Raw genomic sequence first — 13,812 nt, forward strand, 5'->3', positions numbered from 1 at the left:
AACATCCAGGGTGGGGGTTAGGCAAAGCTTCCCGTGGGGACTGCAATGTCAGGAGCATGGACAGAGTCCGAAGTTAATGGTTGTGACACTGGCAGGTGACGAATTGCTGGGTTTAACCATTTTCAGCTACCAGGAGGCAGGTCCAGGTTCCTGACACAGAGGCATAAGAGTAAACTGAGAAGATGGGGTCTAACCCAGAGCAGAAAGAAAATTATATTACGGAGATACTCAAGGCTCTGGGAAGGGGAATCCAGGTGTGAAACTGGAGGATGCTTGGAAATAACTTGGGGAGGGGAGGAAGATCCTGGCGCTCACTGCGATCAGTGGGTAGCTTTGTGCAGAGCCAAGCGTGCCAAGAACAGCCTGGTCCCCCCAGAGCAGAGCAGCAGCAGCCCGGTCCTGCCTGGAGCGAAGCACAGTGTGAGCAACATCTGCCCATCCCCAAACCTCCCCGTGAAACAGCACCAACGCACTGCTGTCCCGCGGAAATGTGACGAGGAAGCCAGGACAGACTCCCGCACCCGAGAGCCTCGGAGAAATCTGCTTGGCCAGAGCCAATGACCCACGTGCATGAAGAAAGTGTTGGTTGTTTCCCCGAATTGTGCAGTTCTCAGCTCAATACAGGGCCAGGACAGATAAAAATGACTCAGAACAAAGTGAGCCATGTCTAATCTCTCCTGGGACTTTTTTTTGTGTATGTGATAGAGCAAGCGAGTGACTCATGGCAGCTTCTCGGGAATGTAGAGTATCTCAGAAGCAGCAGCCACCCACAGGGCACTCGCTCTTCCCAGCACTCACATGGGCAGAGGGCACAGAGACACCGGCTGTGCCACGTGGCACCGGCTATCTGTCGGAAGGACCAGGCATGGCCCCTTGTACCAGCACTTCTGATCTGGAGCATCTCCCACTGCTGCCCGCATCCCACCTGGGACCTGCCTGTCCTGGGGAGGGCTTGGTTTTGGTGTGTGGCTGCTCCAGAAAGAGGAATGGCAGCCCAAGGGTCGGTAGGACACATCCCTGCTCTTCCACAGATGTGCCCTGGGCAAGTCCCCACCACGTGGGCTTGCCAGGCTTCATCCCTGTGCTGCCGGGCGCATGCTGCCAGCTGGCTCCTGCCCAGCCTGCTGGCCATGCCCACCTGGATGCGTGCCACACTGACTCATTTCACCAAACGCCGTAGGAAATCCCTGTCACCTTTCCAGCACCTCCCTGCACGGCGAGAGTAAAGGATGCTGTCGCGATTTCCAGCCTCCTCTCCGGAGCCAGTGCTGGGGTTTAGTCACAGGTGATGTGTTTATCCCATGTAACCAGCCCCACCGTGCTCTGCAAGGGCAGAGGTGCTTTAGGGGAGCTGCTTTTTTCAGAACCCACTGTTGCAGTTCAGAAGAAAAAAAATTAAAGCAAACCACCAACCCATCAGCCAAAAAAGGCATCTCTCCTGGTGCTTTTGTCTCCACCCAGGCTGCTGCTAAACCAGCCCAGATGGAGAGACAAACACCGGCCCTAGTGCAGATAAATCACAGCAGGAGCAAAGCCCACACTGGTCCTTGGCGGGGAAAAAACTCCCTCCCTTGGAACCAGCGCTCGGGGCTGGGGGAGAAATGCCTGGAAGACCTTGCTCGGCCCCTGCATCCCAGCAATGACGGAGCAAAGGGGGGCTGCAGCCCCACACAGCTCACAGACCAGCCGACCCGCAGACAGCGGGACCCCGAGGGAGCAGCAGCACAGTGGGGCCGACGGCACCAACACCTCTGAGTACCCGGCAAATCCAGCCCTGAGGTTCCCTACCCCTGGAGCAGAAATGCTGACGTGGAGGAGGTCCCAAAAATAAGCCCGCTCTCCTCCCCTGGCTTTCCCTGCAAGAAGTGGGTCAGCGGAGCGTTTCTGCCTTCTCTCTCGTTTCTCACGTCAGAGCCATCTCTGAATGATTCAGGCAGCGGGAGCACAGCGGCTGCGCTCCTGCCACAGGGCGGCAGGGTGGGGGGGGGTTCTGCCTGCAGGAGCTGGGGAGGACAAGCATTCAGGGGGGTCTCACCAGCCAGAGGATGCTCCCCATGGCCACTGGCTTCGCACGGCTGTTGCTAAAGGATCTTTGCTCCTCAAGCGTCAAAGCAGCCCAGGGAAAACCAGAGCAGCCTCCAGGCACTCACATCCTTCATAAGTCACCTATTTACCCTGGCTGATTCAATGAAGTTCAGAGCAATTGCGCTCCCCTGGACTTGCTTTGAGGGCCGGTGCTGCTGGGTCAGCCTGGAGATGGGATCGCGTTCCCAAGTGGTGTCTGGTTTTTGGTGTCTGTCGTGCACTGTGCTAGTTCATTTCCTGAGACACCCTGGCTGCTGCCAAAACTCCTGGAATATGCCCCAACCTGCTCATATTCAGCAAAACTTGCCCTGCACCCCGCAAGGAGCGGCTCTCCTCTGCAGATGCTGTGCTTGGGGCTGTGGGGAAGGGGCATGGTGGTGTCCTGCATCAGCTGTCCCCCCGGTGCTCAGTGCTGCTCTACCTTGGCATCATCACACGAACAGAGCTCCTGGCAAGCCAGAAAAGGGGCTAAATTTACCAACAGGAATTTAATGGTGGCTGTTCAAGGGAAGCAGTGTCCCAGAAATCTCCTCTCTTGATCGTTGCCGGGAAGAAAGGAGAACCAGATGCAAGGAGCTGTAGCAAGCTCCTGGGCAGCCTGAAGCCCTCGACCCAGCTGCCCCCCAGCTCCAGGCACTGGGGCAGAGCCTGAGGATGCCATCGCAGCCAGTGCCCATGGGTGTCCCTGCACAGCCCTTGGCTTGTCCCCACATGCCCAGACCTCGGGGCTGGCAGGGGTGCCTGCTGGCCAGGCAGTGACAGGAGAGGGTGCAGACCCACGAGGTGGAGGGATTGTCAGGAAAGACGGACCAGGATCCTGGCCAAAGGGGCAGAAAACAGTCCAAGAGTTGAATAAGGAGATTATGGTGCATCCAGGAATTGTTATTCACCTTTCACAGCTGGGAAAACTCTGCAGGGAGCAGCAGGAGTTGCCCACACTCACCTGCAAGGCAGCAGCAGGTCAGAAAGAGAGCGCCTGTATCACCTGAGCAGCCACTCAGCACCATTTGCTGCGCTCCAGGCTGGCTGTGTCCATTCACTGCCCAAAATCAGCGGTTCTTGGCAGGAGGGACAGCGCGGGGGCTCACTGCCACTCCCAGCACAGCGCTGTGCCTGGTGCCAGCCTGCCCTCCTGTTCCCTAAACCTGGCTGCCGTAAGTCCCAGCTGCTGGCAGGAGGGAGCAGAAAGCCCCTTCCTTTGCAGGGTGGAGGTGGGGGAGCCTCGGGGAGAGCCAGCCTGTGCTGAAAAGCCCCCATGGCAGCTGGGGGGGAATGAAGAGGAAGGGCTGTCGCGCCAACCCATAGGCACTGAGTGGCATGAAGCGCTGGAGCCCGCGTTTGTTTCATTTCCAGAAAATGAGAAAAGAGAGAGAGAGGCGGTGGTGGAGAGAGAAACCCCGCTGAAAATCCCCGCGCTCTTGCTTTGACGGGGCTGAGCTGCAAATTTCCTTTCTGCAAGCTGCAGCGTGCCCCCGAGCTGGGGCTGTCCCTGCGTGGCTGCGTGACACCAGCGCGGATGTCCCAGCCCGGGGAAGGGGAATTCAGACGTTGCTTCTCGCCGTACTAAAAGCAGCGACACGGTGGTGGCCTCAGCAGAGCACTGTGTGGCCGGGGCCACAAGGCTGGCAGCATTGGGGCCACATCATGCTGAGCCACCGGAGTAGCAGCTCGGGAGTCCCAGAACACTGCACTGGGGACACGTTTCCTATCGACGGGGGACCCTGGCATCTGGCGGAGATGGCCAGGTACGGTGCCTCGCTAAGGTGCCCGGAGGGGAATCATGGGTCCATTTACAGAGTATTTTGGGGGGCTCTGCAAGTGCGGACTCGCTGGGGGGACATGGTTTTGCTGACAGCGTTATTGCCCAGTACCGCTCACCCTGACCACGTACTGGAAGCCCACATGGGCTGGCGAGCTGCGGCTCAGCCCGGCCACGCAGGCTGGGAGAAGGTGATGTTGCTGGGAGGGAGGGATGGGAAGCCTTTGAGATGGGGAACCGCTTTTCGTGCCTGTGTCTCCTGGGCTGAACAGGGCTGCTGGCCAGGAAGGTGCCTTGTCGGGAGCCCCTGTGGCTGCGGGGTGCTGAGGTGCTAGTGATGGGCTCTGGCCCCTGTGCCACCCTCTGAACCACGCTGTGCCTGACCCTGTTGCACAGGAGCCCCCAGCCCTGCAGCCTGTGCAGCCCCCCTGTCAGCTCAGCTCCTTCCCCGCTGCGGGAAGAAGCCAAGCGCCTGCCCTGGGCGGTGCTGCATGTGTGCCGGGAAAGATGGGGCCATGCTGCAGATGCTCAGGCCGGCGGGTGCCCCTGGGACCACGTGTGTGGGGGACCCCCCAGCTGGCACCAGCGAGGAGGCACAAGAGGAACCCTGCCTGGCACCGGGGCAGCCCTTTGCTCAGGGTAGGGAGACAAAACCAGAGACACGTGCGGCGATAGGAGCCCACCATGTGCCGGACATGCAGAAGACCCCCGTGCCACCTGACACTGGTGTTCAGATGGGATTTCCAAGATGAAACACTGCCACCCACTTGCCCCCAGGCGTCCCTCCTTGTCAGCCATCCCCTCCCCGGCCACTGCATCTTCTTTTCCCAGGGGAAGCTGCTCTGCTCACTGCCAGCCCTGCCCGGAGACGAAGCGAAGACCCCGCAGAGACATGGTGCTCTTGGCTGCTCAGTAGTCGGTGTAGGATCTGTCCGACAGTCTCGCTAACAGCTACATCTGATTACTGGGTCACCAAAGGGTGACCACGCTGCACCCGCAGGAGCTGCCCTCTGATCTGCTGGGGACAGGACGACTGAGGCTCTCTAGGAGCATAGTGGGGACAGAGCCCTGATTCTGAGCAATGCCCTGGGGCTTCGGCTGCCCAGGAGGGCAAATACAGGAGCCTTCCAGTTGCCAGCGAGTAAATAAAACTTTGTGGAGTGCAGTCGTCTTCTCGGGGTGGTTATGAGAGCAAAAGCCCTGTCTACAGGGTCCCTGGGGCTCAAGGGCTGGGCACTGCGCTGGACACCCGGCTTCTCTCCTCCTGCACCCCCATAGTGTCCATCCCTCCAGGTATGCCTTGCCTGGCCCTCGGCACCTCAGACGGCCGGTCTCATGGCCCAAACCTGCCGTGGGCAGCAGCCACCAGCTCCCAGACAGAGTGCAAGACATCACACCTCGGTCCCCGGGGAAGCGCCGTCCCCCCGCTTTGGTTTGGGTGTGCGCATACTGCTCCAGCCGGTTCCCCCTAACCGGGGCAGTGCAGGAAACACGTGCGATGCTGCCGCGGCTCCCGACACGTCCCCGCCTGCCTTGGGGGGGGAAGGAGGCGCTGGGCTGTTTGCGCGCGGGAGGTCCCAGCCACCGTGGCAGAGTGTCGCCGTTGGTTCCCAGAACATTGTCTGTTCCCCCACCCGCTCTCACTCACGCACTGGTTTCTTTTAACCCCACAGGAGGGTCCAGCCCCCTCCTCCCTCGCTTACAATCTCTCTTTTATTTTTCCTGTTGCTTCGCAGGTTTTCTGGCTTTGACGCTCCCTGGGCAGCTGGGAGGGAAGGTGGGAAGGGGTCCCCAGGTGGGAAGTAGGTGGCTTTTGTTCTGCAGGAGTCCAAGCGAGTAACGGTTCAGAAATCGGAGGGATGGTTGTTTCAGGGGAGACAATAACTGGGGTGCAGCCAGGCAGCGCGCCTGGGCTGCCCGAAGGGGCTCAGGGGCACATCGGGGCAGAGCTGGGGGGGGGGGTGTGGGACACAGAGCAGCAGACTGGACTCTCCACACCGCTTCCAACGTGCCCGAGACGCCGGCCCCACCACACAGAAGTCCTGGACCAGGTGGCGGGCGCAGAGATGCGGTGCTGGTCTTGGCTGGGATAAGAGTCAATTTTCTCCACAGTAGCCGGTACGCAGCTGCGTCTGGGTTTGCGCTGAAAACACCGTTGGTAACACCGAGATGTTTTAGCTACCGCTGAGCAGGGCTCACGCAGAGCCGAGGCCTTTCCTGCTCCTCACACCACCCCACCAGCGATGGGCTGGGGGTGCGCAAGCAGCTGGGGGGACGCACAGCTGGGACAGCCGACCCCAACTGACCGAGGGGATATTCCAGACCATGTGCCGTCATGCCCAGCAATAAAAGCGGGGGAAGAAGGAGGAAGGGGGCACGTTTGGAGCGATGGTTCGGAGGGATGTCTTCCCACATCACCATTACACACGGCGGAGCCCTGATCTCCTGGAGATGGCGGATCGCCTCCCTACCGACGGGAAGCGGCGAAAGAATCCCTCGTTTTGCTTTGCACGCGCGCACAGCTTTCTCCTTACTTATTAAAGTGTTTTTACCGCAACCCACCCGTTTTCTCCCTTTTACCCTCCCCGTTCTCCCCCCGCCCCACGGGAGGGGGCAGGCGACCGAGCGGCTGCGTGAGGCTGAGCCGCCGGCGGGGCCGATCCGCCGGGGGCAGCGGGTGTTTGTTTTAAGGGACGGCCAAAGGCCAGGCCCCGGCCGCTCGCCCGCCCCGGCCCCGCCGCTCGCCCGCGGCCGCCATCGCCCCCACGCGCCCGCCCGCCCCTTCCTGCGCCCACGTCCGGCGGCGGCCCCGCGCGCCTGCGCCGCCCGGTCACGTGCCCGCGGCGGCGGCGGCGAGCGGAGAGCAACGGCGCCATGGCGGTGCCGAGCGGAGGTGGGCAGGGCCGGGCGGGATGGCGGCGGGCCCTCCCACTCCTCTCCCCGCTGGCGGCAGGGTCCCCGGCTCCCCCAGCTCGGCCCCCCTTCCCCAGCCCCAGCCGAGGGCGGGGCCCGTGGCCTGCGCGGCGCCGTTTCCATTGGCAACGCGCGGCGGCCGGTAGCGCGGCCTGGCACCGCCTGAGGGCCCGAAGGGTCGCAGGGCGCTCTGGGGGCGGCTCCCGGGACAGGGCTCCTCAGCCCGCGCCCCTTCCTCAGCGGCACGACCTGCGGGAGCACCGAGGGGGGTGAGGGGTCCCGGGGACGGGATCCGAGGGGTCCTGCGGGGGTCTGAGGCCCTCGGGGGGACGGTGTGGGGTCTGGGGGTTCCCAAAGGCCCGTGGGGAGTGCCAGGCCGCGTGGGCCCTGTGACTAGCCAGGGGTCCCATGGCCCTTGGGAGGCCCTGGGCAGGGGGCTGTGGGCCAGCAGTCCCGGCACTGAGCCTCTCCGTGTGCCTGCAGGTGTGAAGGAGGACACGTTCAAAGTGCTGGACCTGGCGGAGTACACCAAGAACCGGCCCTGGTGGCGCAAGGTCTTCGCCCCCAGCTCGGGGTCGAGCGCCGAGAAATACAACGTGGCCACACAGCTGCTGATCGGAGGGGTCACGGGATGGTAAGATGTGCTGGGGTTGCCGTTGCTGCTCATGGCAGGCAGGATGGCTGTGGGCACTAGCCGGGCTTTTGGGAACATGCTGACAGGTGCAGGGTGGTCATCTGGCAGCCTCACAGAGAGGGCAGGTGTCCAACTTGCTCAGCCTACTGTGCCCTGGCACGCTCTGCTGAACGGCGGGAGGACTTAAAAGTTGCCTGTGATGGGGAGCTGGAGAACTGACACTATCTCCTATGGAAGAAAATGGCATCAGTCTTTAATTTTTGAGGTGAGATAATTCTCTTTAACTTCTGGCATAAAGTGGTGGTGGGCACCCTAAAATCCCCTGAGTTTAGGACAGGCAGATATGAGCCATACCTTCTTCCCGGGAGGCGGATGTGTTTCAGGCATCTGCACAAAATCCTCCTGTGGAGGTGGCTTGTTGCACCTGTGAGCATGGTTCCTGGGGTTTTGTGTTGCATGTAGCAAGTGCCGGGGCTGGTGGCTTGTGGCTCTGTTTGCAACTTCATTCCCACAGCAGCATTGCTTGAGTTGAAAACTTGGTGTAATCACGTTGCTTTGCTTCCTGCTGTGCCTGTCTTCTTTGTCTGGCATAGGGGTAACCATTTGAAGGTGTATGACAGATCTTCATTTTCTGATAAAAAGATCAGCTGGCCAACTCTCTCTTGTATCTTCACGAAGTGTATGTATTCAGAAATGGGTGAGAGGAGGTCGCTGTGTTGTTTTTCAATGTTGATAAGGAAGCTGTGGTCAAAATAAAGTCTGTTTTGGATGATACACTACACTAGCCCTTTGCTGCATGACTGAGCAATGGGGTAGTGCTTTCTTGAGTTGTGGTGACTGCAGCAGTGTCTTTCATGTTGAGAACATGTAACCCAGTTTGGGGACCAGTATAGCTTTAGACCACTGTTGTCTGCTTGTTTCAGAATTTTTCTTTTCTGAGACATGAAAAGAAAAAATAAGCAGTTGTTTGGGCAACAAAGAAGCTTGCCTTGTGATCTGCTCCCCGTGCTCTATCATGGAGCAGCAGCAGATGTGCTGCCTAATTTCCCTTCAGAGATGATACCAGTTAAAAAAAAAAAAAAAAAAGCTAAAACCATGTGTTGATTTCGGTGAAATCACATGTTTCCGATTACTCTTTTGGGAGGTTGATGTTGAAGAGATAAGAATCAAAACTGCAAAAGGCTGAAATGTGTTAGTGAGAAGTAAAAAGCTGTAAAGCATCACTTCTGGCTGGGCGCAAATCCTTTCTTTCTCTCTCTCTCTGGTTGCAACCAGAGAGAGAGTTGTTGTGGTTGTGGGTTTCTTCTGCCGTTTGTCAGGCTGTCTCTGAGTCCTGGCTAATTACTACCAAAGGCAGCCTTGCCTGTGGGAAGCATGCTGAGGAGTGTGTGTTTGGTGTTTCATTCTCCTGACTGGATCCTGGTTCGTTTGTAGGTGTACTGGATTCATCTTCCAGAAAGTTGGGAAGCTGGCAGCGACGGCGGTGGGAGGTGGCTTTTTCCTACTTCAGGTGTGTATGAACAGTGGGTCGGGCTTTCCAAGAACTGTGCTGGTGGGGACGAAGGGCTGTCTAGTGATCGTTACCTGTTGGGACAGGTGGGGCCAGTTCCCTGCTCTGCCAGGAGCTCTGCACAGCCTCAGATGTCAAGGGCGTGTGTCCCCCAGGGCACACAGATGTGGCAGCAAAGCAGGGTCAGTGTGTGTAAACTTAAGGATTGCCAAAAGGTGTTATCCACTTAGGGTCTGCTAACAAAGGCACGTGGGGGCCGTTACTGCAAGGGCACCTGAGTGAAGCAGGAGGCAATCTTCGGCTGCAGCAGACTGCGCTGCTGCTACAGGACTTTCTGGTCAGAACTGGCTACTGTACTTAGTCCTGTGCCTGTGGAGATGGTGTTCCTGCAGGAACAGCCCTGGATCAAGAAGGATTTGTCCATGTCTGTGATATGCTTCCTGTCAACCTGGCTGCCTGAGGAGTCGGGCCAGCACAGATGGGGCTCTCTGTAAAGCGTTGGGGAAGAGGAGAGAAACAGAGACGTATCTCTGTCCTCAACCATTTCTCCTGGTTTCCAAGAACCCTGGCACTGAATGGAGCTGCTCGGATATGGACATCTAGCTTGTGCACCCTGAAGGACACAGAACAGCTCTCGGGCCTTGCTTGGCAGTGTTACTTGTTTGCTTCTCAGGCGCTGTCTGCGTGTGACTCGTTCTCCCCGCTCTTCTGGTTCTGCTTGTTCTGCTGAAAGCCCAAAAGCTTGCTCTGAGCAGGGAGAGTTTCACTGGTGAATCATCCTGACCAGATAAAATATTTAGAGAGGAACAAGCTATTAATAGCTGTGTCCACTCACAGCAGCAGGAGAGCTGCACAGAGTCCCAACAACATACGTGGCAGTTGCAAGGGGGAGGTGATGCCAGCTTTACATTAGAGAATAGACTCTGAAACAGGCTAAGCTGCAGTGTGTGCCCTGCTGTTAGGGGATTACCATGGAAGACAGATGTTGCAGGACAGTTAATACAGCTACAGGGGTGGTCCTTTGTCCAATTTTTAAGCTAGTGTGCTCATCCTCTCAGCCCACTGGACCAGTGTGTGGGAGGTGGCTGTGGTCAGGGAATGTGGGTGGGTAAAGGGGTCTGTTCAGCCATGGTCACGCAGGACTTTACTCCAGCAACTTTTTCTCCCACCCCTCAAAACTCTAGATTGCAAACCACACGGGATACATCAAAGTGGACTGGAAGCTAGTAGAACGGGATGTGAATAAAGCCAAGCAGCAGCTGAAATTTCACAGCAGCGGTAACAAAATGTCTCCAGAAGTGAAAAGCAAAGTGGATGAGGTGAGACAGCTCTCCCAGGGCGTGTGCAGGTGCTTAGCTGGAGGGGTCAGAAAACAAGATTGACTCTTGAGCTCTTACGGATCTTCCACTGTGCAAACACAAGGAGGGAATGCTTGCAGGACAGCAAAACTGGAGAAGTGGCAAAGCTATCTATGCATATTTGAGACACCCAGGGTGGCTTCTAGGCATGACACTATCTCACCATGTGTTGCTGCAAATTCCCTGGGGTTGGGAGAAAATGTGCTGGGGTTGTGGGGAGAAGCGTTTCTTCAGTCTGACAAGAAAAGCTAAGTGGGTCTGTCAGCAGAGTAGCCTAGTTACCCTGGACTCTGCTGTACCCTGGTCTGGCACGCACGGTCAGCAGCCCCTTCTGTCAGAGTGGCTGTGCTGGTTGTGAGAGAGCCCTGGAGCATGTAGGCTTGGACCGCGTCTCTTGGAGCATCTGGCCTCGGTTGAGGAGCTGTACACGTAGCAGGGAGATCAGGGAGGGGAGGTCATTAGATAGGATACTTTCTCAGACCCGAGCAATGGCCTCTCTCTGAGCATCACTCACCTCGGAGAACAGGCTGAGGGATGTCTTCTTATGGGGAGGGTTGGTGGGTGATCTGCTGCTGAACACTGTTGGCTCTTCTCTCCCCTGCTTAGGTGATCATATTTTTGAAGAAGAATGTTATCCTGACTGGAGGGTTTGCTGGAGGATTCCTGCTCGGAATGGCATCCTAGAAACTGCACTCTGTTCATGCCTAGTCTCCCCTGCCCTCCTCTACTGCTGTTTTCTCTCACTTAGAAGTCAAAGGAAGTTGCCGACGGGCTCAGTCCCTTCTGCTCACAGGTTCCAGTCCTTATTTCTTACAACACTGTTTCTGATTTCCAAAGTTTTCCCCGGTCTGGGCTGTTAGGGTGCTGGGATTGATCTGAAAGCTTATGACTCCCAGTGATTCCTTTTCCCACCAAATATGCCCAGTCCCAAATTTTCTGATGAGTTGCAGCCTCATAAACATGTAGTGGCAGAGAAATCTCTTAAATGCGCGTCTTCCCAGGTGCTCAGGCTGTTACATGTACATTTGTACAGTACACGTGTACAACAGCTGTCAGCTGTTCACCGCTATTTAGCTTGCACTTTTTCTGCCCCGATACCTGGAAAGCCTGTGCTTCCCTCTGTACAGAGATGGTGTGTGCAGTCCAAAATGTGCTTGGGTGTCCTGGTGGGGGGTGGGATGCAGAAGTGTCAGGGGACAGCCTGGGCTGTGTCCAGGGCAGGTGGATAAGGAGCAAGTTCATGCTATGTGTGATGCTTGGGGGTTCTCCTGCCCTCCCCCTCCCGTTGCACTGCACGTAGATGGCCGTTTGGCTTCTCCTCTGCCGTTATTTATACCCCTTACTGGAATCGCAGCACTGGCACTGCTGATGGAAACTGAGCACCGTGGGTGACTCTACAGGCCCTTTCCTCATCATGTGTTCTGAAAGTCACCAAGCTTCCTGCACTGTAGAGCGCCTTCCTCGCTTGCTAGCTGACTGCTCAGCCTTTGAAATGTGCTGAGGTGCTCTCTTGTGGTGGGCAGGCTTCCAGCTTCCAGCGTGCTTGACCTGTCTGTGTCAGGCTAGCTGGCACAGGGGATCTGCGTTTCAGCTGTGCTGCTTACTGTAAATCACCTTGGGCCTCTCACTGGTGTCTGCCGTGACCTTCTCTGGGCACTTTGGCATTGGTGATGCTCTTAGAGCTGTAGCCGTGTGAGACAGGAAGTGCATCCCTGTTTAGGGTACATTGTACTGGTCCAGGGTCCCTGTTTGCCAGCTGTTCTGGAGTGGTGGCAGGGGAGGATGTGAAATCTGGAGTGCAGTCCTTCACCTGCCTCTGCAGAGCACAAACTCCATCCCCTTGGTCTCTGCAAGCAACTGAAATGACAAAACTGTTGGGAAAAACAGGTTGTGCTCTTGTGGGAGTGGCTCATTTCCATACTTTCTACCTTGGTTATTTTCTTTCCTTCTTTGCATTTGTCATTTCCACAAAAAAAGCTCCTTGCTTAATCCCATCATTTGCAACCGTTCTCCTGCAGGTGATGAGGCAGCTCAGATGCAGAGCTCAGCTCTTTTTGGACAGTCTGTCCCAGTGCAGCTGGGTGTGTGTCCCCCTCTGCAGAGCAGAACTCTAACCTAGAAGAGAAAATTACCAAAAAAAAACCCCAAAATCCCTCAGAGGTGTTCTCCATTGGCTGTGCTGGGCTGGCATTACCACTTTCCAGTGTCCAGGGACTTGCATGACAGCTGGGTGATATCCTCCAGCAGGGACATGTAGGAGTTCTTGCCAAGAATGTTTTTTTTTATGTTTTCTCATCTTGCAGTGGGAAACATGCTAGGGAATGATGATGCGCACGGGTGATTGGGACACAGCACCTGTCTCTGCGGCTGCACCCCATCTCTGGTGCTGTGTAACACCTTTCTGATCATCTCTGCTGCTCTCAGCATGGCTAGAAACGGGGATCTTCCCCCGAGAGCTGCCGGAAGAGCTGGAACAGTGGGTTCTTCCACCAGAGGTTTTGGGATGAGCACTTCCAGTTGTCAATTTTGCTTCATCTCTGTTGATTGTCAGTGTAGCAACACGTTGGTTTAGCTGAGGTTTTCTCACCTTCAGGATCTGAAAAGAAGCTGCAGGTAATCAGGAAACAGAAGTCGGTCTCTTCGCTCCTGTCCTGCCCTACCTGGCCAAGGAGAATGAGGAGCAGCTGGGCTCCCTTCCTTTTAATGATGGTCTTCCTAAAAGCCATCCAGGACAGAAGGAGTGATGTGAAGCAGCAAATACATCTTCAGTAAATTGGTGTTTGGGAGTGGAATGACAGATGATGGTGGTGGTTTGGATATTTTTTTTTGTTTGTAGGAGCCCTGCAGGGCTGAGCGTGCATGAATTGATAGATTTGTGTTGCAGGGTGTCTCTTCCTCCTGTAGGAAAACAGCGTTTCTCCCCCTCTGCCTGGTGTGCTGTGTAACACAACTTCTTCCGAGGTGCACTAATCTCCACAAAGCTTTCTCCAGCGATGAAGGTCAAAGTAAATCATTAACAGACCGTAGGGATGTTTTTTCAGGCTCAAATAAGTCACAGTTTCTGCCCAGCCCCAGGGAAGGGTGTACTGGGTTCTGCTCCACAGGGTCCCGACTTGCTGCTATGGAGAGAAATGGCCCAGAGAGGGAGCTAAAACGCCTCAGTTGCTGCTGGAAGGGGAAACAAGTGACAAATTCATGTTGAGTTTGATGGGAATGCAGGCAGGGAACAGACAAGGACAGCGGGATCTGGCAAATCTTTCTGCTGTGCCAGTGTCGGGCTCGTGGCTGGCACTGATGCTGTGGGCTCACACTGGAAGCTTTGATGCTGACTCGGCCTCTGTTGGGATGCATTTTCATTGTTGCAGGTGCCAAGATGAGGTGTTTCCCCACGCCCCCACCCGCCCCTGCTCTTTTTGGTCTTGTTTCAACAACTTCTGGCGTCTGTTCCAGTATGAGAAGGTGTAAAACACACTAGGCTTTTAAAGTGTTTTTATATATTGTATGTAAATGCTTGTTGAAGTGATATTTTATTAAACGGTTTTGCTCTAATAGC

At 56.4% G+C, this 13,812-nt stretch overlaps 1 protein-coding gene across 1 annotated transcript; it reads left to right on the forward strand.

Annotated features, from left to right (window-relative positions):
• Positions 1–6,636: 6,636 nt before the first annotated feature.
• FUNDC2 (FUN14 domain containing 2) lies at positions 6,637–13,810 on the forward strand. The gene is made up of 5 exons (XM_054215599.1): positions 6,637–6,737; positions 7,241–7,391; positions 8,826–8,901; positions 10,086–10,220; positions 10,866–13,810. Exons 1-5 carry the CDS (start codon positions 6,719–6,721, stop codon positions 10,941–10,943), a joined length of 459 nt encoding a protein of 152 aa, XP_054071574.1. The 5' UTR covers positions 6,637–6,718; the 3' UTR covers positions 10,944–13,810.
• Positions 13,811–13,812: the final 2 nt, after the last annotated feature.

Source organism: Rissa tridactyla, chromosome 9 (assembly GCF_028500815.1).
Source record: "Rissa tridactyla isolate bRisTri1 chromosome 9, bRisTri1.patW.cur.20221130, whole genome shotgun sequence".
Lineage (NCBI taxonomy): Eukaryota > Metazoa > Chordata > Aves > Charadriiformes > Laridae > Rissa > Rissa tridactyla.

Coding starts and splice junctions, on each gene's coding strand:
- FUNDC2 (XM_054215599.1), top strand. Junction 7,392..8,825: donor ATCGGAGGGGTCACGGGATG/GTAAGATGTGCT, acceptor GTTCGTTTGTAG/GTGTACTGGATTCATCTTCC. Junction 8,902..10,085: donor GTGGCTTTTTCCTACTTCAG/GTGTGTATGAAC, acceptor TCAAAACTCTAG/ATTGCAAACCACACGGGATA.